Genomic DNA, 26,650 nt, shown 5'->3' on the forward strand with positions numbered 1-26,650 from the left:
AGGACGGGCGAAAAATGGAAAATGACAACTTTTGAATGAGTCTAAGGGAATATAACTTTATTCTTAATGAATTGTAGAACATTAACCACCAACAACAACACAAAAGAAGCAAATATGTGCAAATGTATCCTATGTTTTATTTCCTACTAAAATTCTAATATATCTCATGTTTAATTTTTGCAAGTATTTTCTAACTTTCATCCTTCCCTATCTTAAGATTAGTTTCACAAGTTTGTGGGGAGTATAAAGTATAAACACCTTTTATTCTTCTTCTTGTGTGTGTGTGTGTACAATACAGATACCTAACCTCATACGTGTTAAGACCCTCGAAAATCATATGATACAACTGAGGATGATATACCGGTAATGCAACATCACAAAGCCCTAAATATAATGATGCAACATATATCTGTATTATAGACAAGGTTAGGGAGGTTGTATACGTATCTGAAAACTGCCCTCAGAGACAGAGGAGGCTGTAGAAAATGAGCGGTATAAAGGCGTTATCGAGCTGCGCTGTGTAGGCCTCCAACAGCCCGCTGGTCGTCACTGCCATGATCAACGACAACCATTGCTGCAAAACAGAATTAATATGTGAGCATAATAGATACACAGACACACAGCTGACAAGGTGCTAAATTCTTGTTTTTGAACTCAATTAGTTAAGCAAGTTGAAACGAGCAGCTCGGGTGGCCGGATGATCAAAGATCAAAACATGTAGAGGGAGAGAGAGAGGGAGAGGGAGAGAGAGAGAGAGACCGTTGTGAAAATGTATCCAGTTGCTGCAAGAAGTGGAAGAAGAAGAAAGCATGCAGCAAGGACAGAGGTAATGCCAGCAGCTGTGCCTTCAATCGTTTTCTCTGAAGAAGCAAAGGCACAATAGTTAGAATATCACAGAACAACAAATTTAAAGAAACAAACATTGTTGAAATAGCCACAGAGAGGTGGGAAATACTGCCAGTTTTGCTCCAACGAAGAACTCCATACTTGTGCCCTACCATCGATGCCTGATAACAATTAAATAATTAACACTAAAAAAATGGGGAATAGCAGAATTTAGCAACAGCAGTGCTAACATTTACGTCTACTTGTGCAAAGACACAAAGCTGCTTCACGAGATTGTGACACTTCTTCTCCCTTTCAATTCATAAAAACAAATTACCGTACAAAGAATGACAGCCAGAAAATTTACCATTGTGTCGCCAATACCAAGACTCAAAATTCCAGCAAAAGGGGCAAGTGGTCGATCAGTGAAACCAGAAGAGAGCCAAATGGGTATTGCACAACCCAAAAGCAGTGAGAAATGGCTGCATTGTGAGCAAGAAGAATGCTGAATCAAACAATGCTTTTTTTTAAAAAAAAAAGAACCACACAGCATGTAAATGACAGAAGAAATTGCACCTGACAATGAGAAGATCAGAATCGCGATGATCAGTGAAGGCATTCATGAATTGGTGGATTATATGACCCAATGGCCGGATTTTCCATATCTGCAGAGTTGATAAATAATCAATAAACAAAACATAAGGTTCCACAGGAAGCACTACTAGTGCAGAAAGCAGAAAAATTAAAAGACAAGGTACATATTTAAGTGATCCCTACAGGTACATCATAGAAAGAGATTTTGAGATTGATATCAAGTTGAAAGACTTGCAATATGCAAATAAAACCAAAAGATGTAAAAACCTAAATAAACTCCAAATAAATTTAAACCAATTTTATCCGGTAGCAGCAACTCGTTCCAAACACACATGTATCTCACCTAACGGCAATTTCTCTATTTCCTTAGGGATTGTAGATTTGTTGATTTCACCTATAGCCATAAATGGGAAAGGCACAGAAAGTTGTGAAAAAACTCAATACATTTTTTCTCCACAACCATATCCTAACTTTTTCAGAAGGTAGATCAGCAACTTTTCCATTGTCCGTAAGCCTATTGTCCCACAATTTTTAACTCTTCTAGAATTCACATGCACCTATATGCTAAATTGCTAAAAAATGAGGAATAGGTAGCCCAATGCACAAACTCCCAAAGCGTCAACCTTTCCAGCTTTAATGCTACGATATGAATAATTCACAATCTCACATAGTAGTAAAATAGAATATAAAAGGGTAGACTTGTTTTGCCAGGGCATACTCTTATTATTTCCAGCAGGAGGAACACTGCCAAAGCTGCCCCAAAAGCCAGATCAAGAAATTTTGGCTGAAATTCAAAGTATTTCAGCATCAATTAACTATAATAGATAAATGTCTGAACAACGGAACAAGATTAGTGTAGTCTTTACCTGGAATATAAGGGCAGGAACAAACATTGAGACTGCCATGAGATGATAATATTTGCGTAGAAGTATCCTGGTAGTCTTATTATTTTTTGATAGTTTATAAAATCGTCCAACTGATGCATATATGACAACCAGCCAATAGATGCATATAGTTAGTCTGTTAAGTGGCTCCGATAGAACAAAATCAAATACCCTGATAAAGAGAGCAGATGGTGGGAAAATTCAATTATCGGACACAAAATGAAGCAAACCAAAATGAATTGTCAAAATCTACCAAAGATATAAAATATCTCATTACTATTTCTGAAAAGAATCATCAGTCAAACAGTCCTCACTTGATTCATATTGGGAAAATATTATAGTTTCATAATCAATTTTCAGTAGGAGACACCAGAACATTATCATATTGATTTCAAGATGCACAAAAAGCAATCCCTGCATATATTATGCAGAACCGTTTTCACAATCCTAGAGCTAGTCATCCTCAAAATTCAATGAATGCTATCGCCTATCAGAACCACATTGGCAGGCAAACAATGCTATTTCCAGCATGTTTAAGGCAGCATTAGCAATGATGTATTTAAGTTGACACAGCTCTGTATATATCATGAAGGTTTCAGAAAATTCTAACTTCAGTAATATATTTCAACTTTTCTTCTTTATCCTATTTTCAGTCACATTTGGAGAAACACATTGGATCCCTATTGAATAAACCAGCATTTCCATTGGAACAGATTAAAGAAAAGGTATCCTCATGGCTCAGTACATTCAAAAGATACATATGTCAAAGCTGGCCCCATTTCGTATTATAATGCAAGGGGCTAATTATGGGTGGCTCAAAGTTCAGGGATGGACAATACATAAGGTACTAATCGAAGTGAATGCTTAGGTATCATGCAACACCACTTAAACACTACCAATAAGCCTTGCAAAGGAACCATGATGGCATTGTCAATTACTAATTCCTTAAGGTAGTGAATTCAACTTCCGGGAAACATATTTCAATAATAAGTTAATAACATATATTAAAACAAAGAAAATCTGCATCACTGTATCGTATATGTAATCAAAGTAAAAATCTGTCAAAATGTCAGTCATGTTTTACCGAGAAGAAAGAAAATATATAAAGAGAAAAAATGAAGAATTTTAAACCAGAATTTGAGAACGCTATATACCATATTATTGGGTGCACATGAAAAGCATGCACAAACTGCATCCATGAAGGAACCACCAAAATCAACATAAAAGTGAGCAAAGTATGGAAAATAATAGAGTTTCTAATCTCCCTGTTTCCCATCTCTCCATTGCGGAAACTGGCAAAGTATTCCCACATCCTGAGGACATTTTTGTAGAACCAGGGAAGAACGAGGAGACCGAATACCATTCCCTGGTTGAGAAGACCAAAAGAATACCAAATAACCCACAGAAATAAAGAAAAAGTAACATTTTAACTATTGAAATCAGAGGTGCTAATTGACACATCTAAACAGAAATACCTGAATAATGGTGCTTATCTCACTTCTCTTAATCCCATATCTTAATAAGGGTACCATGAATGTTTCCAGATATGAAATCTGCTAGGTAACAGACTTTGATCAGCTAAAACTAAAATAATTCATTCCTGCGCCATATTTATGAAATTTCAAGATGGTAAAACCAACTTTTGTAGCTGTATAAGCCACCATGTCTCCAAAATAAATGGCAAGCCCCAATGTCACAAGAAGTGATTCTCCTGCCATGAGAAATATATGCAATAGCTGAGAAGATAATAAGGCGGCCTTCATACAACAACACACAAATTTTTACCTATTGAAGCACATGCAGGAAACATATGTAGGATTTTCTGGAATAGTGTAACAGCAGCCAAACCATGAATAAGCATCCACATCAAGATAAAGGCCATGGAAAACCCTGCATCATCATGTTGAAAGAAGAACAGGTTGTGTTAGATCTTCCGATCAACTGACTAAATCAATATACACTACAGAGCATCATGAATGACCTTACCATCAAATTTAAATTAAGAATGCCCATCAATTGACGAGTCATTCCTAATCCCTGTGGATGATTCAGATAGCTATGCGAAAGAAAAACAACGTACTTGTTCTCTTACCATTATATTTTTGACCAGATAGTGATACCAAGCCAAGTCCTACAAAGAGGACTGCACAAATGACATAATGCATTGGAATGCTATTGGAGAGAGAACAAATGGAATTGGAGCTCTTTCCTTGTCTCTGACAGAAAGTGGAAAGGAATATTAGCACAATCAAACAGCTAGCTGATGTGGCCCAATACTGCAGTTTGAGATATTCAAGCTCTGCAGAAGAAAAAATAATAATCACATCAATATATACACATTAGAACATCAAAACAACTTAGTGTGCAATGCATCAATTTAGATGTTGCATGAGCTTAAAGAAAATTGTACAGACAACACCAGTAAAATGTCTCTAAATGTTGCCGCATAAGGCAGCAATTTATCATAAAACATACATCATGAAATAATAAATGGGATACCATAAGGAAGCCTGGCATTTTAAAGGGACATTTTGAATTAACAAGTTCGTTTGCTAATTAGGGAGTTCAGGATATACTTTTTCATGTCTCCTATTTCAGAATTGCAGAAAAGGTTAAAATATTGTGTAAACAATGACTGTACCAACTTCCTTTCTGCAGATAAGCCATATGCTTTTATGATGGTAAATTTATAGATGATTCAAGGTTTATGGTCAGTATTCAAAACATTTTGGAAAAAAAAACATCACATGATCAAGTAAGATTTTCCTCCCCAAACTCCTGGAGTACATGTCATGAGACTCTACATCCAGGAACATATCTATATTTCCTCTTAAGGACATGATAGAAAGAGCAGCTGAACTATGCATAACAAGGACAGTTAAGGCAGATATCATTTAGATCAAGATAGGTTTCCTCTCTAATTATAGAAATAAATGATGAAAACTGTCACGAAATGTACTCTGACATGTCTTTTTCGTTCAATTCAGAAGCCACACAATTTCTATATACTGAAGCCAAAAAAAGGAACTTTATGACCTTCCACTTTTTCATCTCTTGCTAATTGGATGCATATCTCTAAGAGCCTTGACCGTAGGGGACAAGGTTCTAAATATGCTCATGAAATATCAGAACAATCATTAAAACTGAGATTCAAGATATCACAGGGCTAGCATAGCATACCTTCAATCCCAATTCCATTTGCTGTATGTGCTCTCAAAATTTGTATCAGCCTTGAGAAAAGGAGGCCAGGCAATGTGACTGCCCCCAACAGGATTCCAGACGGAACTCCAGGCCTAGCATAAGTAATGTACAAATCAATTAAGAATATACATGTGTGTAGGTGGGCGCATACAACTTAATATTTTCATTTATTCTCAGGCAATACTTGCAACAACAAAGAGAAAACACTTTTTAATTTCTGCTTCGACCAGTTACAGACCAGAACCAACATTTTCTTGATTTTATAAGATGAAAGTGTTTATCCTTGGACAATTTACTTATGATAAAATAGTATGCTTTCATTAATGACCATAAATTACCTCATCAACATCTGCAATTGATTTTTTAAAAAGGAAAATTTGGACATGATTTATTTTAAGACATTCACAGTTAAAATTATGAATTGAGAAAGCAAACATTTGCAAAAAACGTATCAACTAGATAAAAAATAACAAGATAACTTCAAGAATGTGAAATGCAAATCCAAAATAGCCCTGCTAGAGTCCATAAAAGCTAATAAGTTGCATGCCAACTATGATGAATTTTCTATCTATTATGTCAGAATTTCAAGGATAGCAATACTAAATATTTAAAGATGCAACGATGAAATCAGCAACACAAACCAAAGAACACTGCAATTTACACGGAAACTCCAATTTTCTCATGGAGTGTGGAAACAAATCCACAAAAGATTGAAAATCGCAATAAACTTACAATGAGCACGAGAAAATTAAACTACTTTAAACTAATATGCATGTACATAATACAAATCTAAACTTTGATATGGATCAACACTACACTAACTATTGTGTTTCAACAAAAGACCAAATAGACATATAACAATTGTGAGCCCAATAGAGAGATTGAGATCAAGCAGGAGATGCTCGACTTTGTGAAACACCACTAAGGTTTCTAATCTCCAAGCGAACCCTCTGAACACTGTATTATCAAATTTTCTTTGAAATAGAAAATTCAAAACATAGCTAAGTGTATACAAACAAACACTGAGGTTTACTGGAGAACCAAAATTGGATGAAACCATCAGGCACCACTTAGCTCCCCAAGTTTGGATCCTCTCAAAACAACTCTCAAAATTGTGTATTCACCCAAGCGTGGTACCATAAATAAAAACATAATTGCACAATATCTACACATGGACTTAAACAATCACCAGAGATGAGAGCAAGCTGGCATTGCTCAGCATCGCGATATGCCACTAAGTACGCTAATAGCTGATTCCATAAATTCCCAATAGAAACCCATAACTTCAAAAATAAAACTATGATCATCTCAATTGAGACCGGAAATTCTCTAAAAAAATACTGGTAAATTCGATTACCTTGTCCTGAAAGAGCGCGCCAAGGGATTGGAGCCACTGTCGGCAGAGATCTCAACAAATAGAGCAAATAGAGAGACAAAAGAGAGGGATCCAGCTTCGGGTAGGAGAGCCAGAGGCGTGAAAGACAGAATTTGAATAACATAAGCCAAGACCACAGCTCTCTCACCGTTGAGCAGCTGCGGCAGCGACCGCGCCATGAATTCCGTCCCGATTTCTCCTCTATCCGGGGAACTGCCGGAGGAAGGTGATTTTGGGGATAGGGCTTCGGTCCGTCAGATTTGGCGCGGAAGGACCGAAATTGCAAACAGCCCGGAAGAGAAAGAAAAGGAAAAATAGAGGAGATTCGCCGCCGGCGCGGCTGCCGGTGAAGAAAAAAGAGCAGGAAAGAAAAATTATTAAAAACAAAAATTAAAAAATCGAGAGAAATAGAAAAGAAAACGAAGGAGAAATTTTGAGGAAGAAGAAGGACGTAGGGAGGTAGGAAGGACTAAGGAGAGGGTGGGGTTTTTTATTTGAATTAATTAGTTTACTAGTAGTAGTCGAGTTTGTTTGTTTCGTGGAATACTATGTCCTCCCATTTTAATTTTCTTTTTTTTTTTATCTGTAAAATGATAAATGATATGTTTATAACAAATATAAATTAATTTAATTAATTGATTCATTTGTTTCAGTTTAATTGACATTTTATTTTTTTATATTTAAGTGTTTATAACAATTGATACTTTTATATATTTTTTTTAAAATTATTAAATTCAAATATATTTAACAAATATAAATCATAATACAATACATAAAACTTCATTATACATCATGTAGACATGCTCAAAATCTTTTTTTCTATCTCTCTTAAAAAAATAAATATTTTTATACATTTTTAAAACTTCACATTTTTTTATTAAACTAATTTATATTAATTATAAATAAATAAACATATTTTTTATTTACTCAGTATTATAAAAAATTTTATTCTCTGCAAAATAATATCCATATTACATATATTTTTTACTACTATATAATTTTTAAAATATTAAATACATATTCTAAAATTATCAATATTAAATTAATTATATTAAATACCCTACCTTTTTTAATCATATATTAAATTTATTTTAAAATTATCAATATTATTAATTACATAAAATAATAAAATAATATCATAATTAACTATTATTAATTAATTAAACACTCTTGTCTTAAATAGTGTATTACTAATGAAGAATATCTCAGCCAGGCATAGAGAATATAATGTTATACAATCGTTCTAAATTCTCTATTTGGTGTATAGTAACATTTTGGACGTGTTTGACAATTAGCTGATAACTGTTAGCTGATTTAATTAGCTGGTTTGACTAGCTGATTCGATTAGTTATTTGTATTAAAATGTTTGGTAAAACAACTGTTTGATATTAGCTGTTTATACGTAAAATAACAATTGAGGACATTTCTATTTTACTTTTGTTTCTAATATATTCAATTATGTTCTTTTGAGTTTAGAATGTATAAAATTTTTAAAAACCTGATTGTCTTCCCAGAACATCAATTGCTGATGCAGTGTTGATGTAACACATTTAGATGCATGTATCAATCTCTTCCAAGCAGGATTGAATATGTGATGTCTGCATCCACCACGAAGAAGACAGAAGAAATCTTCTTTGGACCGACTTCAATGGAAGCGACCAACATGCCTTCTGATCTAGTCGGCTGCCCTGTAAAGCTAGTCATCTCAAAATCCACAAGAGATAGATCATGAATCCCATTCCCCAATTTTTTGAGAGTCTTTAATGGCATTACATTGAAAACAACCCCATTATCAATGAAAACCTTTGTAATTGGTTTCCCACAAACATGAGCATTAACGTACAGAGGCTTCAGATAAGACGTTCTGCCTTTTGGAATAGGAGGGAAGACAATTGGAGGACCTCTGATTGAGAGTCAGGGTCCGCAATCTTTGCCCATTCTGGCTCTTCTATAGACTCATCCACCAGACTTGCCCACAAAGGTTCTTCCCCAACCCAATTAATTTCTGTCATTCGGCAGGGGATACGTGGCCCTAGTCGAGATTTGACAGACCTTGAATCCTTCTCTGGAATTTCCTTCCCAACATCTAATTCTGGTTGAACAGTCACAGACTCCAAACGAAACTCTTCTATTAATGGATTAAAATTAACCTTCTCACAATATTGACATCTGAAACCCTTGACTCTTTCATCCGACAAGTCTTTACTTATTTTCGGCATAGACCGACCTTCCTCATTGTACCGAACATTGGTCAGCTGCTCTAAATGGGCTCCTCCAATGAACCGACCTTCCTTGTACCGAACGCTGGTCGGCTGCTCTGAAGGGACTCCTCCAATGAACCAACCTTCCTCAGCCTCATTCGGCTGTTCAAACGAAACGACCCTGATAGACCGGCCTTGCTCAGTATACTTGGCAGTGCCTCGACTGTCGTTCGGTTGCTTTGATGAGGCGACTTTGTCTCTGTATCTCGCAGCATATCTGCGTTTGGCATTCCGAATCTGAGTACGATTCATACCTGGGAAGCGAGGATCCACATCAATAGGTAGTGGTTTCTTATTTCGAATCCATTTGCTTCCGACCTCACCCGTCTTCCTGGTTGGGTGATCCCAAACTAGAACCTGGTCCTTTAATTCAACATTAAAAGAACCATCTTGATTGTCCCATTTTTCAGCCACTGTTTTTTCACAAACCTTGAGTTTCTCCTCTGGTCGGACACTGTTTAATGTGTTCCCTTTTTCCTTTCTGAAAATTGGTTGTATATTAACCATTGTTGTAGTTACTTTTGGAAATGGTTGCTGCTCCACTACCAAAGTAATATACTTGAGCCGTCCTGCCTTGATAGCCTTTTGGATCTCATTCCGAAAATGAGTGCATTGATTTGTATTATGTGTGAAAGAATTATGCCACTTACAGTATGGCCTCCCTTTGATTTCTTCCTTGGTAGCCAATCTCTGCCCATTTGGGATTCGGATTTGACCATCAGTTAAAAGAATGTCGAATATCTCATCGGCCTTTGAACTGTCAAAGGTCGGTTGCCCTTTAGCTTCTGCTCCTGGTGCTGGCTTTAATTTAGAGCAAACATAAGGTTTCCCTGAAATTATTTCGGCCGCCATCTCTTCTGTTTGATCATAATCGAAATCGTATACCTCTGTTTCCATGCTAGCCATATGTTGGCCCTTATTACGCCTGAAGTTCTGATCCCTTTCTCTGAAAAGAGATTCTAAACGTCCAGCCTTGGATGCGAAGCTTGCCAAATCTTTGACATCATATGCAGTAAGCGCATCTCTTAGACGTCCATGCATATTTCGGACCACTAAGTTGGTCATCTCCTTCTCATTGATTATAGTAGGACATCGTCCTTTCATTAATCGCACCCTCTCAATAAATTGTGAAGCTGATTCCTCTGGATATTGTTTCATTTCCAGTAAATCAGTCAGAGAAACCATTGGCAAGGGATTGAAAAATCTAGCATGAAATGCCATCTCTAATCCTTCCCAAGTTTGTATCTGCCCAGGTGGCAGACTTACAAACCATGAAAAAGCAGTCCTAGTTAGGGACAATCCAAACAGTTGTAACTTGTAAAAAGGATTGTTACCAATTTCGCCAAACTGCGTTGTGAAACGCCCCACATGCTCTATAGTAGAGGATCCATCTTCTCCAGAAAAAGCATGAAATCTGGTGGCCTGTAATTCCTTGGGAGAGGATATTCATTAATAATCCTTTCTGGGAACGGTCTCTGATAAGCAGGTCGGTTGGCCATCTGAGGATTTAGACCAAACTGAACCCTCAATACGTGAGCAATTTGATCACCCAAATGAAACTGTTCATGATCAGGGATATCAATGGGATTTTGCATGGGAATAAGAATGGAATCCTGTACGTGTCCCCTTGGCCTTTCCTCTCTTGTAATGTTCGGTTGCACATTTTCAACCCTTGGTCCCAAAGGAATATTATTTGAGAAAGTTAGAGGAGTCTTTCCTCTATCTGTTCGGTTGAAGTTTGTGGCGTTTGGAAGTGTGCTGTCCACATATGATGGCCCAGCAAAATTCGCTTGCATCCTTGATGGTGACACCCCTGGTGGCGTCTGAGTGGGTTGAAGAGTAACCATTGACAATGCTTGATCTAACATGTTCTGCATAAGATTTTGTTGCTCGCGCAACATGTTCTGTATAAACACATTTTGCTGATTGTTCATTTGTTGAACATAAGACAACCAGTCGGTAGGCGGTTGGGGAATCTCCCCTGGATTTGGCATGACTGGTGGTGAAACATTTTCTCCCACCGGTGCTGATGATGATTGAGGTTGTGTGCCTGCCATATTGATTTTTCTGATGATTCGGCCAGACCTCAGTCGTATGAAATTCTCTGGTAATGTAGGATCAGCAATATTGCCTTTCTCCCACTGTGGTCGCCAATTTGTTGATGTATTTTTTCAACAAACAAAAGTAAAATTCAAAGATATGGAAAATATCTTTAAACTTGATTAATTAGCGCCTGAGATTAAGAATCTCTAAATACTGTACGGTACATAAGAAAATTAACTGGAAAATAAAATGCCGAAAATTTTAAAGTGGTGATCCCCAAATCTGACTTTGCTTTTTTTAAGTTGAATGAAGATGCCTTCTCAAGAAAAATCCAAATCCTTAAATACTTCTTGAGGAATTGTATTGCAAACCGCCTGAATAGTTACAACGTCTCTTTTTCAACCGTCTGCCAACCCCTCTCCTACTGACACGTGTCCTTAGCAGACCAACATTATCACTCTATTCCACTCTTAACAGCATCCGCCTCTTTGGGCCGACCGCAAACCTTCCGCCCTTTTGGTCCGAACACTACTCTTCCACCTTATTGGCCCGACTACCAATCTTCCCGACTTGCGGGCCACCCGACTTGTTGATCCAGTCGCAAACCTCCCGACCTAAAGACCATCCGACTTACTGGTCTGATCGCAGACCTCCCGACCTAAAGACCATCCGACTTACTGGTCTGGTCACAGATCTCCTGACCTAAAGACCATCCGACTTACTGGTCTGGTCACAGACCTCCCGACCTGAAGACCTTCCGACTTGCGGACTTTCCGTCCTGAGGACTTCCCGACTTGAGGACCTTCCGACCTGAAGACTTCCCGTCCTGAGGACTTCACGACCTACAGACTTTCCGACCTGAAGACTTTCCGACCTGAAGACTTTCCGACCTGAAGATCTCCTGACCTGAAGACTTCCCGACCTGAAGACCTTCCGTCCTGCAGACTTTCCGTCTTGAGGACTTCCCGACCTACAGACTTTCCGACCTGAGGACTTTCCGATCTGAAGACTCCCCGTCCTGCATTCTCCTTAGAAATTAACATATTTTCCTTGAGTTCCCTACGGTACCCTTCAGCCAGTTCGATCAACTCTATTACCAAGCTCATTTTTCTTTTACCTTGGGCTTTTAATCTAATTATAAATTTCATACGTAACAAAAATTATACAAAAAAAACTCAAATTGAAATAATAGAGGATATTTTTTATGTTGCTCGCACTATTATCTACGTATCACCTAAAAAATATTCTCAAACTGAAATATTAAATAAACAAATTCAATATTTTAATTTAAATTGTATTTAAATATATTTAATTATTTTATATTTTACATTATTTTTAATAAAAAAATGCTCTTACTATATATTTTTTAAATGAAAATACATTATTTTCTTATAAAATATGTTAAAAAATAACAAAAACAGATGATTTGTTTATTCTGAATGATATTTTTTTATATGAGATATAAAAAATTACATAAACAACAAGTGTGTGTAATATATTATTTTTTTAAAAAAACTTATACTTTTATTTATTTATTTGACAAAACAAACAAACCAAATGTTTTAATAAAAAAATTCATAATTTTCGATAACACAAGTTTTTTTTAAAAAAAAAATCCACAATACAATTAAATATTTTTAAAATAAAATATAAATATTTTTAATTGTCAAATTTTTTTGATGCTGACTTGGAAATTATGTATATAATAAAAAATAATAAGTATGTTTGGTTATTAATTTTTTTGAAAAAGAAAAAACACAAACCCTTACCTTGTCGATTTTTATTTAATTTTTAGTTGTTTTTTTTTTTAAGAAAAAATGCAGCATTAGTTTGGTTCTAATTTAAATTTAGAATTTAAATAACATTTATGATATTTTGTAATAAAAAGGAAATATATTTTTATAAATAATCATATTAAATGAATAGTATTACTTTTATTAAAAACACAAACACAACGATTTTTTAATAAAATATTACATTTATCATTATTTAAATAAAAATTTAAAATATAAAACTCAATCTAAACTATTTTTATACCCCCTCCCCCTCTTTTTTTTTTAAAAAAAAAATTAAAATTTTATTTAATATTTATTACGAGAATAAAATTTTCTATAATACAAAGTAAATAAAAATTTAAATATATATTAGGTATAATATAAATTCATAATAAAATTATACAATATAAATTTTATCGATTAAATTTAATACAAATTTATATTATTTTATTCATTATCCATCAAATCAATACACATCAAAACTCCTCGAACCCCAACCAAACCTAAACACAAAAGAAACAACAAAATCGAAACTCATCCCAAAATTCAAATAAAACCCAAACTCAAACCCAACTTTCCTCGAACTACGCGAAAGAAACATAAATGTAGTAACTGATGTTCAGCTGATATAATTTATGTAAGAAATATAAATAAATAAATAATCTGAATATAGTAACATCTGATGTTCAACTCTAACCAGACTATTTTGTTGATAATCAGCCAAGGCACTACACAGACACAAACATAACAAACCAACCCAATACACCCAAGTCCAGATTATCATAACAGTTAAACTACTTCATAATATAATATTGTATATATCAAAAAAAAATTAGTGTAAGTTAATGATTTTAAAATCTAGAAAATTCCACACACATCCTTAACTAAACTAACCAAACCATTTGTAAGATGATATAAATGATATTCTCAACCAACTCTACTGAAGTAGCAAAGGAAACTACAAACATAAAAACTGAAACAATAGCATCTCCAAGGTGGAGTCTCTTAAAATTTAATTATTTTTTATTTCTTATTTAAAATGTGATTTAAATGTGATGTTTTGTATTTTATGAGAAAAAACTTCAAATAGAACTTAAAAAAAAAGACACACATGATAAGGCTAAAATAAAATTCCCTAATCAAATGGTATGGAACATGCATTGACCATGATACATCCCACCCACTGCCAAATCACAAACAACCGTACCCATATCATACCAAAATTGATTTAGGGAATCTATTATCATATCATAGGAGGTCAAAAAACTAAAATCAAATGCCATTTATCTCATTCTCTAGATTCATACATACACCTGACCTGATTTGATCTGGTGCTTGCTTGTGTAACGTGAGCACGTCGAAAATTCCTCGGGTCAAGGTAACTCAGTCGTGCATGTCCTGAAAGCACAACACATTCAAATTTGTTAGTTTGTATGTGAAGTGATGACGAGGATATGGAATCGCGCATTACCGGTCTATGAAGTAAATACTAGTTGTTCGCGACCATGTCGCTAACTGCTGGATTTTCCAACTTTTTGATGCACAATTGGTTTTGTGATGGTGCATCTTTGGTGCCTGCTGTCCTGTCGAGGACAACTGAATCTTCTTCAGAAATTTCACCTCTTAAGATTCCCATTGCAACCTCATTCTCCACCATCTGTTGTATCACCCGCTTTACAGGTCTGGCTCCAAAGTTAGGGTCGAAGCCCAATGTGGCCAGCAGTTCAATGGCTTCCTCCGTGTATTGAAAGTTTATGTTCTTCTGTTTCAGCCTTTCTTTAACTCGATGTAGCTGTATAAAAGCATATTAACCAAATTACAAACAAACGGTAAAGGAAAACAAAGGAGCATCAGCGTATGAAAGCTTTGCCCGTTGCCCATATAATGCCAAAAGTCATACACAAAACAACGTTCAAGTAGCTAGTCACCCAACCCAAGTAACCATTGAATGAGCTTTAATCAACCATGGCATATCCTAGTGAAAAAAATTCACATCTTCTGTAAAACTAAAAAAATACACTATAATAGTCATCCAAAAACCACCCCAAATTTACACTATTTAATTAGCTTTTCCTAGGAAGTTCGTGAATACCTCTACCTTACAAGAATGATATGCAACTTACCATAAAATAATTGAATAGTAGAAACCTATAAATGTTACTGCAAAAGATAATTAAAGTTTACCAAGGAATTTAAGATTAAATGAAAATTTATTTTTCTTACCTGAATTTCAACAATTTTCTTGATTTGTTTGGAGTCAAGAGGCTGGAAAACAATGTATTCATCAATCCGATTCATAAACTCCGGTCGGAAAGTTTGTCTTGCAAGATCAACCACCTGCCTTTTCATCAAATTATAAACAGCATCCTCGCTGCTATCCTGTGCATTCCTCAAAGTTTCAAGAATATAATGAGATCCAATATTGGATGTCATTATAAGCACGGTATTGGTAAAACTAACTGTCCTTCCTTGAGAATCCGTAATCCTTCCATCATCCAACAGCTGTAGAAGGATGTTGAAAACATCATGATGAGCTTTCTCGATTTCATCGAACAGAACAACAGAATATGGTCTACGCCTCACTACTTCTGTAAGCTGTCCACCCTCTTCGTACCCAACATATCCTGGTGGTGCACCAACCAGTCGAGAAACTGCATGTTTCTCCATGTATTCACTCATATCAATTCGCACAAGTGCATTCTCAGTGTTGAAGAGGTAACCCGCAAGAGCTTTTGCAAGCTCGGTTTTACCAACACCGGTAGGACCCATAAACATAAAGCTTGCAATTGGGCGGTTTGGGTCGGAAAGGCCTGCCCTTGAACGACGTATTGCATCAGCTACTGATTTGACTGCCATGTCCTGCCCAACAACCCTTTCATGAAGTACCTTCTCCAACATGACAAGCTTCTCCCGCTCTGTTTGCTGCAGATTAGACAGTGGGATGCCTGTCCATCGGCTTACTATTTCAGCAATATCAAGATCCGTAACTTCCTCCCGTAACAATGACTTTCCAGATTTGCGATAATCAACAAGGCTCTTTTCAGCTTCTTCAAGTTGGCGTTGGAGGGACATGAGTGTGCCATATTTTAATTCAGCAGCACGGTTAAGATTGTATTCACGCTCGGCGGCTTCCATCTCAAGGTTAACTCTGTCAATCTATTGTAAAATTACGAAGGGTAAGACTAAGGACATCTTAATCTGGTCATATAAATCAATCCTAGGCTCCTAGCAAATCCAAAGTTGGGTTATTTGTTACCTCTTCTTTGATAGATCGGACTCGGTTCATGAAAATTTTCTCATTTTCCCATTGCTCGTTTAGCTCTCTTTGCTTTTGTTTAAGAGCTCCTAAATCATGTTCCAACTTGCTCAACCGGTCTTTAGATGCTTTAGCGCTGTCGTTTTTAAGAGAGAGCTTTTCCATCTCCAGCTTAAGTACTGCTCTGTCAATCTCGTCCAACTCTGTCGGTTTGGATGTGATCTCCATTTTCAATTTGGCAGCAGCTTCATCAACAAGATCAATGGCTGGAATGGAAAATTTACAGTCAACTATGAACACAAACAAAACAATCTAGACTGAAAATTACAAACAACTCGAGAATATTATGCTAATCCAATACTCTTTTCTAATATAAAATATAAATAACTCAACTAGATCACAAGGGCAATAAAACTGTGTATTTTAACATGAAATTATGTGAAGGTATATATCACTAGAAGGTATTGATTAGAAGATCCAATTTTGGTTTTATATTTCACTACAATATAGTTTCATATAAATGTGTGGTAGATGTGATAAAGCCTAAGACACTTGCCTATTATATTCTTAAAACTATGAACAAGCTTTCAAAGTCACACAACAGTGAGCACAATAACATAATTTTCTAAATTATTGGACATTCCAAGATCAAATGATAGCTGCTGTAAGAAATCATACTAATTTAAGTAACTGACAAGTATATAAGGTATGAGCCATGATATAGAATAAAGAAGGAAAAGATGAGACATATATTCTTCAAATTCTACTAAAAAGACCATTCCTTCAACATCGAACACCGGAATTGTCCCGCATCCCAACCCGAAATCAGCTACCCATTGAAAAAAAATTAAGCAACGAAGATTACATCTGCAATGTGCTTAACAGTATGCATATGCAATATTGATGTTGTTTTGTGGGTGCTGTTTGAATCAGAGAGTCATTTAAATGACTCATGAAAAAACTAATCTAATAGCTTGTATTTCACTTTATTTCGGAGGGCAATAGCCGCAAATAAAAAAAAAAAACAAAAAAGCAGTCAAAGGTAATTGGGGAGTCAAAGGTAATTGGGGCAGGTTTTATCCAACGTTAAATATGCATACTAAGAAATTTATGATGAGTCTTCATTTGTATGTGTAGTCATATTTCATTAAATACGGTAAATTTCCCAGACAAACACTATTTTGCTTTCACCATAGCATACCTTTGTCTGGTAGAAAACGTCCAGTTATGTATCTATCGGAAAGAATTGCTGCTGAAACTAATGCACTGTCTGATATTTTCACCCCATGATGCAGCTCATAACGTTCACGCAATCCGCGCAAAATTGATATTGTGTCTTCAACAGAAGGCTGCCCACAGAATACTTGTTGAAATCTACGTTCCAATGCAGGGTCCTTTTCTATGTATTTCCTGTATTCATTAAGTGTGGTCGCCCCTATGCATCGGAGTTCCCCACGGCCAAGCATGGGTTTCAACAAATTTCCAGCATCCATAGCACCCCCTGTAGCCCCTGGAGATAAGATAGGAAATTGTTTTATCATCATCAAAAGATTAAATGTTGACAACAGAATACAACACAAACAGAACATCCCTATTTGATCAACAAAAGCGCTACAAATACATAACATAAACTTTAGAAAAAATTCACAACCTGCACCAACAACAGTGTGAATTTCATCAATAAACAATATTATCTGTCCATTCGAAGCAGTGACTTCCTTTAAAACTGCTTTCAGCCTTTCTTCAAAATCTCCACGATACTTTGCACCAGCAAGCAAAGAACCCATATCCAGAGAAATTAGCTGATGACAAATACAAATGAAGCAAATTAGGTGAAATAAGAGAGAAATGTATAATTATGTTCACCACATTCCAGAAAGTAGAACTTGGATAATGTAAGGTAAAAAGAAAACACAGAGTCTGACCCAGTATCTGGGAAGGCTAGCATGTTACACGTATTAAATACTAGTATCATTTGTATTGGTACCTTTAAAATATTATTTTCATACGAAGGTGGTAAAGCAGTAGGATTACTGAAATAATATGATGAAAAAATACTAGACATGGTAATAATTGACAGGAGAGCACACAAGAATGGAAAACACACACACAACAGCATTAGTTCATAAATGTATAGAACAGTTACAATAAAGACGGTAATGCATTGACCTATAAAAACAATTTCTTTAGTTTATACTGATGCTTATATTTAGTAATGCATAACAGTAGAACCTTTCGATTTAGTAGAGGCTCAGGAACATCTCCACGAACAATTCTTTGAGCTAACCTGCATATTTCATGGCATAATTTTGAGACAAATTGTACTCTAGTTTATAGAAAATCACTATTTGAATCACAGAAATTGGTAGCTAAATTATTAACAAAGTGCATCACATGATAATGGACAAAAAAAAAAAAAAAAGAACATCATTTGAAAGGAAATATAATGCAAATAATTTCTTCAACTTTTGCGGAATGGGTCATGACTGAAAGTACCCTTCAGCAATAGCAGTTTTCCCAACTCCAGGTTCCCCAATTATAACAGGGTTGTTCTTTGTCCTACGGGATAAAATTTGAATGCACCGCCTTATTTCATCATCACGTCCTATAACAGGGTCCAATTTTCCACGTCTGGCAAGTTCAGTTAAGTCACTCCCATATTTGTCAAGTGCCTCATATTTTCCTTCGGGATCTATTCAAGGAACCAAAAATTTGATAAGGCAGCAAAACCAAGGAGATGGGAAATAGTAGCATTCAGCCAATGCAAATCAATAACATGCAAGCACCACATAAACTAACAAAATTTATTAGCCATGTAACAACACTGTATAACATGAATCACATAATATATCTAAGGTTGGAATGTTTTGTCTTGGTTATGTTTTCAACAGAAACATACAAGTAGATGAGTGACTATAGCAAAACTTCGAATAACAAACACAAGCAACTGGAACAAGTCACTTTGGTAATCAGTTCAGCATTTCAGCCTAACAACCCCAATGTGTCAAACATGTTGAACTCAAAACAGTCTCCATAATGCTGCACTAACTTTACACAGAACAGTATGAAATAAAATGTTACAGCAATGGTAAAATAGATCTCCAGTAACTAGTTCTACAAAGTCTGAATATGAAAAATACAATGAGTAACAATCTCTTATTCCATCCAACCTTCATATATAATAAAATAACATATTAAATTTTCAGATGGAATTTAGCATTCAGCTGAAAACCTAGAAGGATTATCAAGTACATTAGATATCGTGCTACATTCATATCTGCAAAATGAAACTTCTGCATAACCTTTGTCACAAGGTTTAATAGGACTGAAGACTAAATCAAGCATTCCTAAGGTTTTCTTTAGAAAGGTACTTATCCCGTAGTTAACACAACCATAATGCTGTATGTTGAAAGAAGATACTAAAAAATGCAACGAACAGACATGTCACCGTGCTTGGTGACCTAACTCATTAAGTACCCTACAATTATTTCTTTCTTTCTCTTTACTACCCAATCCTTCTTAACTACTCCTGTAACCTCTACTTCATTATGCAAAAACATGTTTGGAACATAAATAAATTGCAGACTCATTCTCTAGCATGAAAATTCACTTTTGTTTATGCCTGGAAGAACACACAGGTGATCTTTTTCACAGTTAAGATGGTTTCACTTACTTTGGTCAGTTACTCTTTGACTTCCACGAACAGCTTGGACAGCATCCTTCAAAGTTTGCTCACTTAGTTGAAGATTTTTAAACAGCTGTTGCCCAAATCTCTTATCTGATGTAAATGACAATACAAGATGCTCGACGGATACAAAAGAATCACCCATTTCTTTTTTAAACTTTCGTGCATTGTCTAGCAAAGAAGCAAAATGTGATCCAACAATAGGCCCTGTTGTGTCACCTGAAACCTGCTAGCAAAATTTACAGCAGAATTTTTTAGGATAACTTCTAGAAGTTCGAATGATACGCAATTGCATGCAAACTATACCTTTGGTTGTTGGGATATGAAATTATCAGTAGACTGCAAAAGTGAGGTGTTGTCAACTCCTGCCTTGGTGAAGATTCTCCTTGCTAGCCCATCCTTTTGCTCCAAAAGAGCTTTCATGAGATGCTCGGTTTCTACAACTTGATGCTTGCTGTCTCTAGCAGCATCAACAGCCCCCACAATTCCATCCCAAGCCATCTCAGTGAACTCTGAGTTACTAATCTGTAGAGTTGAATGCAGTAAATACATTGAAAAAGTTGGGATTACCTTTGAGAAAACAAGATCAACTTTGCTTTCAAATTTTCATTTCCATGCTATTATACTGACCGCACAAACTATACAAGCACATTTCGGTGAAGTGGTGGAGATGATTGTGGATACTCTATTGGAAACTAGATATGTTTTACACTACACAGTTAAGCTTACTGTTCTACACAACAATAAGCAGTTTTTACTTCATTTTTCATGGATGAGAGTAACAAGAGACGAACGGTTTAACATCTAATATTTGAGTTCTGGTTTCTAAAAATCATAGGCAACATATAATTTGAGCTGATTTTCTTATAATAACACAAAAAAAAAGATTAGATTCATCTAAAGATTGCCATGGCCGCTCCCAAAATTTTGTACCGACTCCCTGCTGTGTGACTTATTCGATTAACAGCCGAATACAGAGTTTGTTCTGCATGTAACTATACATTTATAAAAGCATTCACCCTCCGACGATACAAATGTTTCACAGAGTCGAGCAAGCGATAACAATCAACGCACCTGGCTGCTAGCAGCAGAAGTAGAGTAAGAGCGAGCGAGGCGAGGGCTCGAAATGAAGCGAGTGCGGCATGTAGTAGATAACGGACGCGTCTGAGCACAGGAGAATCCATTCTCACTATCCGCACGAGGAGAGACAAGAAAAGCAGCGGTCGCCGAGCGCGCCGATTGGCAGGCGGTGGATAGCGTCGGAGCCGGGGAAATTTGAGAGCCAGCGGCGCGCGACACACGGAGTGCTGCAGCTGCCGCCCGAAGCCGCGCCATGGTTGAGCTTCTAGAAGCTGCCATCGCCAGTCACTAAATCAACTACAGAGAAAGACGATGATGAAGAAGAAGAATTGAATCGATTTTGTGCTATCGGTTCCCATTATACTCCATCTGGAAGCTTTGAGAATTATGCAGAAATCGGTAGAATGTGATTTATTTACTGTTATACCCCTAACATAAATGAGTCGAGTACTTGACCGCTATCCAGTATTTTAGGGAATTGTTTGACTGTACTTCTATGTTTTTATGTTTTTATTTAATTCTTCAACAATTTTTAAATATTAATTAGTTTTTTTTCTAGTTAATTGGTTCGATAAAGAGTTTTAAATATTTTTAATTCGTAAATATATATAGTAAATTAAATAATTGATTAATTATGCCAAAAATAGTACTGTAGTTGAAATTAAAATAAATTCTAAAAAAATACAAAAAATCTAAGTAAAAAATGCAAAATTTATTAAAATATATATACACAGTTAAAAAAAAATACAAAATACAAAAAATATTGCGTACAAAATTAGAGAACTCCCAATAAATACAGTTAATACCTAAATTTACAGATTACAAAAAATTTACAATTATTGTCTACAAATTATATTTCTCTAAAAAAAAAACAGAAATTTAAAATACATTTTGCAAATCACATCACATTGTGTACATTCACCAAAAAAAGTAAATTTAGTTTTGCAACTACAAAGAGGACATTAATTGCAACTCAAAACAATTTTTAGAAACCCAATAAGTGTATATCATTCCAATAAAATAAAAATGTCAAATAAACACCTACAAACAAATGATAACCATAGTCTCATCTAATTTATCTTGGACAGGTGCGATTCATTTGGAGTGTGGATTAATGATATATTGCGTGAAGCAAAAATGTCAAATACACACCTACAAACAAATGATAACCATAGTCTCGTCTAATTTATCTTGGACAGGTGCGATTCATTTGGAGTGTGGATCAATGATATATTGCGTGAAGCGGCGGAATGACCGGAGCTGTTCAAAATCTCCACCAAAACCGTTGCCAAACAATGGAAAGCTGCCTAAGAAAAAGGATAAAATGTAAGGATTTTATTGTAAAAATTAAAAAAAATAAAAAAACAAGATGATCGATAAAATTAAATCTAATTTGGTTTCAATAATAATAAAAACTATCTATTCTGCACCGTTCATCTATCAAAACTATAGAAAAAGGAGTCAAATTCTCAAAATCCACAGTACACAAATGGGTAAAAGAGAAGCAAATAAACTTCATACAAATGCAGTTAAGCCATAATTTACCGAAGGAAACAAACCTGCAAGGTTAAGTTTTTGCTTAGACTCGGTTAATGTTTTCCGGTACATTGAAAACACAAAATTTAATAGCATGCATAACATAGTACATATTAATGAGAAATAATTTTACATGTAAAAAGCTAGAAGGCCCAATGTTTTCTCGATTTCTAAGTAGAAAACCCAATGTTCTCTCGAATTTAATGTTGCACCTCAAACAGGCTGATATTTTACAGCATATAACCATTTTTTTTTGGCAGATCATCCCGTAAAATTAAAGAGAAGTGGTCGGATAATTTTGTAAAATTTTATTCATCCAACAAGATAACGCCAAACCCTACATAAAGGGAGATGACCTGGATTTTCTACATGTAACAACATCGGATGGTTTCAACATTGTGCTAACTCAACAACCACCTAATTCACCCAACATGAATGTGAATGATTTAGGTTGATTTCGAGATATACAAAGTTTACAAATCGAGAACATGCAAGACAGTTGATAAATTCGTTAATGTTGTCATTACAAGTTTCAACGAGTTGACACCCAAGACATTAAACAAGATATTCATTAAGTTTACAAAGTTGTATAATCGAAGTTATGAAACTAAAGGGATCTAACTGCTACAAGATTGCACATTTGAAAAAAGACATTATTTAGGAGTGATAATCTACAAGATCAACTAATAGTTCCAAATGGATTTAGTTCATCAATGCATTCACAATCTTATTGAACAGGGGAGGTGAGTTAGATTGGAAACATCATGAACAATTTAGGTTATTAGAGTTACAAATTTGTAGTTGAAAATTATTTTGTGAATGTTTAGGCTGTAAATCATTTTGGCTGGGTATATTTGGGAAAAACTCACACAAATGTAGTTGTAAATAACTTGTCGAATGAGATGCAGTTTGATAAAATGTTTGTTTCTTCAAACGAACTCAATTTGGCACTTAACGAATTGAGTTTTAATTTTGATGAAAATTTTTTCTGTACGAGTATATGTAGCTTCAAAATTGCAAATTCAAGATCAAACACTGCACATTTGAGTTTATATATGGACAATTTCAAATTTCAGCAACATCGATTGATCATAATTTTCAAACTCGCACATACAGAGCACACATTATAGAATGTAACAAAACATTTACCCTTAATAAAGAAGATTCATGGCCGATAACTTAAACAATCCATGAATTTGCAATATACTCATTTACCACAAATATATCACACAAATCATCAACAGTTAATGTCACAGAGAGAAAACACAAAAATTACAGAATCAGGGACGTAGCCTATTTTCACCGAAGTATCGTCATTTTTTGTCACTGCGCCGGCAACGCCTTTTTCCCCGGTTGCCTTTTTGGTCGCAATATAGGGCACCAAGGACTCCTTGGTGCCCTCTTATCCAACCCAAACAAAAATTCTAAGTCCAAACTCAAATTGAATGGCTCTTCAGTGTCCGGAACCCATCCGTTGTTGCCGGAGTTAGCGGCCAGCTACTCCCCGGAGTACCGAAAAGAGTCGTCGTTGGACTGAACCCCAACAAAAAAGGGTGAACAGATCGAGTCATGTTCAACCTTGATATGATGACCGGAGATAGAATTGGAGATCACGAAGGAGAAACCACAGTTTGGACACCGACACAATGGTGTTGGGGGTGCTTCACTCGACTATGAGTTGTTTATCTATAATAGATATAATCCGGTGTAGGTTGGTATCCTTTAGGTTAGGGTTTAGAGTAAACTCATCCGACTGAGAAATCAGTGGTTGGGGAATGAACGATGAGTCTGGCACTCGACGAATGAGGGTCACAAGCTGGCTCAACAACAACCGGCAAGGTTCTATGGTAGCAGCGAAAGGCTTACAAACAAGAGGTGAGATCGCGATGAGATATTTCAGGACATGGGTGGGTGGGGAGGAAAGAGGGTGGGTGGGAAAGAATGAAAAGGGGTGAAGTTTATTCGATTTTAATTTTTAATTTTTTGTTTATATATTTTGGGTATTGTTTAAAAAAGATGGGTGGGTGGGAAGAATGAGAAATGGTAGAGTATATTCGATTTTAATACATAAACGAACATAACAATTTTGGATGAGTAGTGGATTTCATTGGATCAGAAGCTTTTGAACAGACGATCGATCATGACTATTGGAATATGTTAGGAATCAGCTTATTTAATTTGTTAATATGCTTTTCATTTAATTTAATGTATTTGCTTGCAGACCTTTATTTTACACTCATGTATTGTAGGATTTCATTCTTGTTTTGGATAAACCTTTGAATTTAGGGTGCGACAGTCTTCACCTTGGTTTTTAATTTTTTCAGGGGATGCCCGAAAACATGTAGAGAACTATCAATAATGTACTAATGCATTGCTACATTTTTTTATTTTTAAATCAATGCATTGCTATATTCATTTCGTCACGGCTATAAAATCAAATCCAATATATTTGCTAATAGATATTAGTCCCCGATGGAGACTTTGGCATAGCAGCATTGATGGCATTAAGAGCAATTTAGCCATTAAGAATAGAACCATGTCCAGTATATTGAAGTTAAGATCACAAAGTAAAATTTTCAAGAATGCAACATCAATACAATATCTAATAGCTTGCTAGTAGTCTCACAAACAACACAATGACGTTTATCTAATAGTGTCAAAGCAAATTAAACAGTAGCAATCATAGAGGTACTGACAAAATTTTACTCAAGAGAACAAAGATAATTTGTACGATTCATGATTATGACCCTTTAAATTTTCACCATAAAGCTTTAACGAGGTTGAGCAACTCAACATTACCCAACAATTATAAACATGGATAGTTAATCTTTCTTTCTTTCACAACCTTATCAAAAAATCTAATTTAAACAACTCAAGTATGAATATGAATATTTTGGATGATAGTGAGGTGAAAAAATATGATAAGAGATCTTGTAAGCTAAAATAATTGTAAAAAATAAAAGAAATAAAACTAAAAAACTAATATTATTAAACTAAGTAAAAATATGAGAGAAAACATAAAGATGTGTTGTGTGTTGTGTTGTATATATGTACAATGAGTGGTAGGATGGGGTATTTATAGAAGAAAATAAAACTTCTGAAAGTTTGATGGTTACAATCATTTATAAATAACTTTCTATAACTTCTAATAATTACTTATCATCTTTAAGATTTTAAAATAAAAATACATAAAACTACCAAAAATTGACTAAAATATAGGTGCCAGAATTAAATACAATAGCTGAGAGAATGCATGCAAAATTAATGTTGCAGTGGAAAGAAATATGATACAAAGTTTATGTTATCGTTACAGTCATAAATGTGTCGCTACAACGATAAATGCTCGCTCATAGATATTGAGATTTATTGTTCATTACAACCATAAATGTGTCACTCAAACTATAAATAGTTGTTTGCTCACTTTTATGTACGGATTTCCATCCGCTTCACTCACTCCAATATTCGCTCAATTTGAGATGAACTTAATGTTACGATTGACTTTTTGCTATCATTGACTTTGACCGTTGACTTTTGAACCGCCGGTTTAGGCGGGCTTATTTTTATTTTTATTTTTAAAAAAACTAATAATTATATACTTCCTCCGTTCATTTAATAAGTTTACATTTACCTTTTACGTCATTGTACTTAGCATTGAAAATATTCTTATATTTGTATAATTTTTATATAAACGTTCTTCTATTAGTATTATAAGACACTAATAGAAGTATTTTTGCTTTTTGTTTTCCTTATTGTACTACGTTCTGATATAATAATTAATTCAAAGATCAACACGCAAAAAGCAAATGTAATCTTTCAAAATGGATGGAGGGAATATATAATATAATGTCTAAACTGCCGGTTTAAACCGTAAACCGGCTGTTTGAACTGGCGGTTTACGGTTTGGCTTAAACACGAATCGAAACCGAACAATTGGGTTGACGGTTTCGGTTCGGTTTGAGCCCGATATCAATTCAAATCAAAACTGACGATTCCGATCTGAATAAGCAAGTCTATAAGCAGGTAGCTCATATGAATAAACATTTAGCTCATCTGATTTGAGTAAATAATGGAACAGTTGAGAATACAAAAGTCAGTGAGTGTTGATAAAAATGTAAGCAATATGAAATTAAATCTA

The 26,650-nt window shown here is 35.2% G+C and overlaps 2 protein-coding genes across 3 annotated transcripts; both read right to left on the reverse strand.

Annotated features, from left to right (window-relative positions):
• Positions 1-51: 51 nt before the first annotated feature.
• Positions 52-7,393, reverse strand: LOC127244008 (dolichol kinase EVAN). The gene is made up of 14 exons (XM_051264279.1): positions 6,862-7,393; positions 5,484-5,596; positions 4,396-4,602; positions 4,089-4,193; positions 3,944-4,014; positions 3,779-3,856; positions 3,458-3,669; positions 2,286-2,475; positions 2,138-2,203; positions 1,402-1,490; positions 1,193-1,307; positions 956-1,007; positions 760-860; positions 52-574 (listed from the first exon to the last, which is right to left on the reverse strand). The coding sequence occupies exons 1-14, from the start codon at positions 7,056-7,058 to the stop codon at positions 461-463; spliced, it is 1,710 nt and encodes a 569-aa protein (XP_051120236.1). The 5' UTR covers positions 7,059-7,393; the 3' UTR covers positions 52-460.
• On the reverse strand, positions 5,484-21,370 carry LOC127244007 (chaperone protein ClpB4, mitochondrial-like). 2 transcript variants are annotated; one of them, XR_007837081.1, is made up of 12 exons: positions 20,974-21,370; positions 20,206-20,424; positions 19,888-20,125; positions 18,711-18,906; positions 18,447-18,501; positions 17,866-18,016; positions 17,416-17,724; positions 16,215-16,480; positions 15,182-16,114; positions 14,430-14,750; positions 14,277-14,356; positions 5,484-5,596 (listed from the first exon to the last, which is right to left on the reverse strand). XR_007837081.1 is itself a non-coding variant. In XM_051264277.1 (11 exons), exons 1-10 carry the CDS (start codon positions 21,256-21,258, stop codon positions 14,448-14,450), a joined length of 2,955 nt encoding a protein of 984 aa, XP_051120234.1. In that variant the 5' UTR covers positions 21,259-21,370; the 3' UTR covers positions 14,074-14,356; positions 14,430-14,447. The 2 variants fall into 2 exon arrangements, 1 of the variants encoding a protein (XP_051120234.1); XM_051264277.1 differs by lacking the exon at positions 5,484-5,596 and having other exon boundaries at positions 14,074-14,356.
• Positions 21,371-26,650: the final 5,280 nt, after the last annotated feature.

The sequence above is a fragment of the Andrographis paniculata genome, unplaced genomic scaffold (genome assembly GCF_009805555.1).
Source record: "Andrographis paniculata isolate CXL003 unplaced genomic scaffold, ASM980555v1 Contig9END, whole genome shotgun sequence".
In the NCBI taxonomy this organism is placed as follows: domain Eukaryota; kingdom Viridiplantae; phylum Streptophyta; class Magnoliopsida; order Lamiales; family Acanthaceae; genus Andrographis; species Andrographis paniculata.

Coding starts and splice junctions, on each gene's coding strand:
- LOC127244008 (XM_051264279.1), bottom strand. CDS start 7,058: ATGGCGCGGTCGCTGCCGCAGCTGCTCAACGGTGAGAGAGCTGTGGTC. Junction 4,603..5,483: donor AAATGGAATTGGGATTGAAG/GTATGCTATGCT, acceptor TTTCTTCTGCAG/AGCTTGAATATCTCAAACTG. Junction 4,015..4,088: donor TCCTGCATGTGCTTCAATAG/GTAAAAATTTGT, acceptor TTCTCATGGCAG/GAGAATCACTTCTTGTGACA.
- LOC127244007 (XM_051264277.1), bottom strand. CDS start 21,258: ATGGCAGCTTCTAGAAGCTCAACCATGGCGCGGCTTCGGGCGGCAGCT. Junction 18,502..18,710: donor AAAACTGCTATTGCTGAAGG/GTACTTTCAGTC, acceptor TGAAATATGCAG/GTTAGCTCAAAGAATTGTTC. Junction 17,725..17,865: donor TCACACTGTTGTTGGTGCAG/GTTGTGAATTTT, acceptor TCTTATCTCCAG/GGGCTACAGGGGGTGCTATG.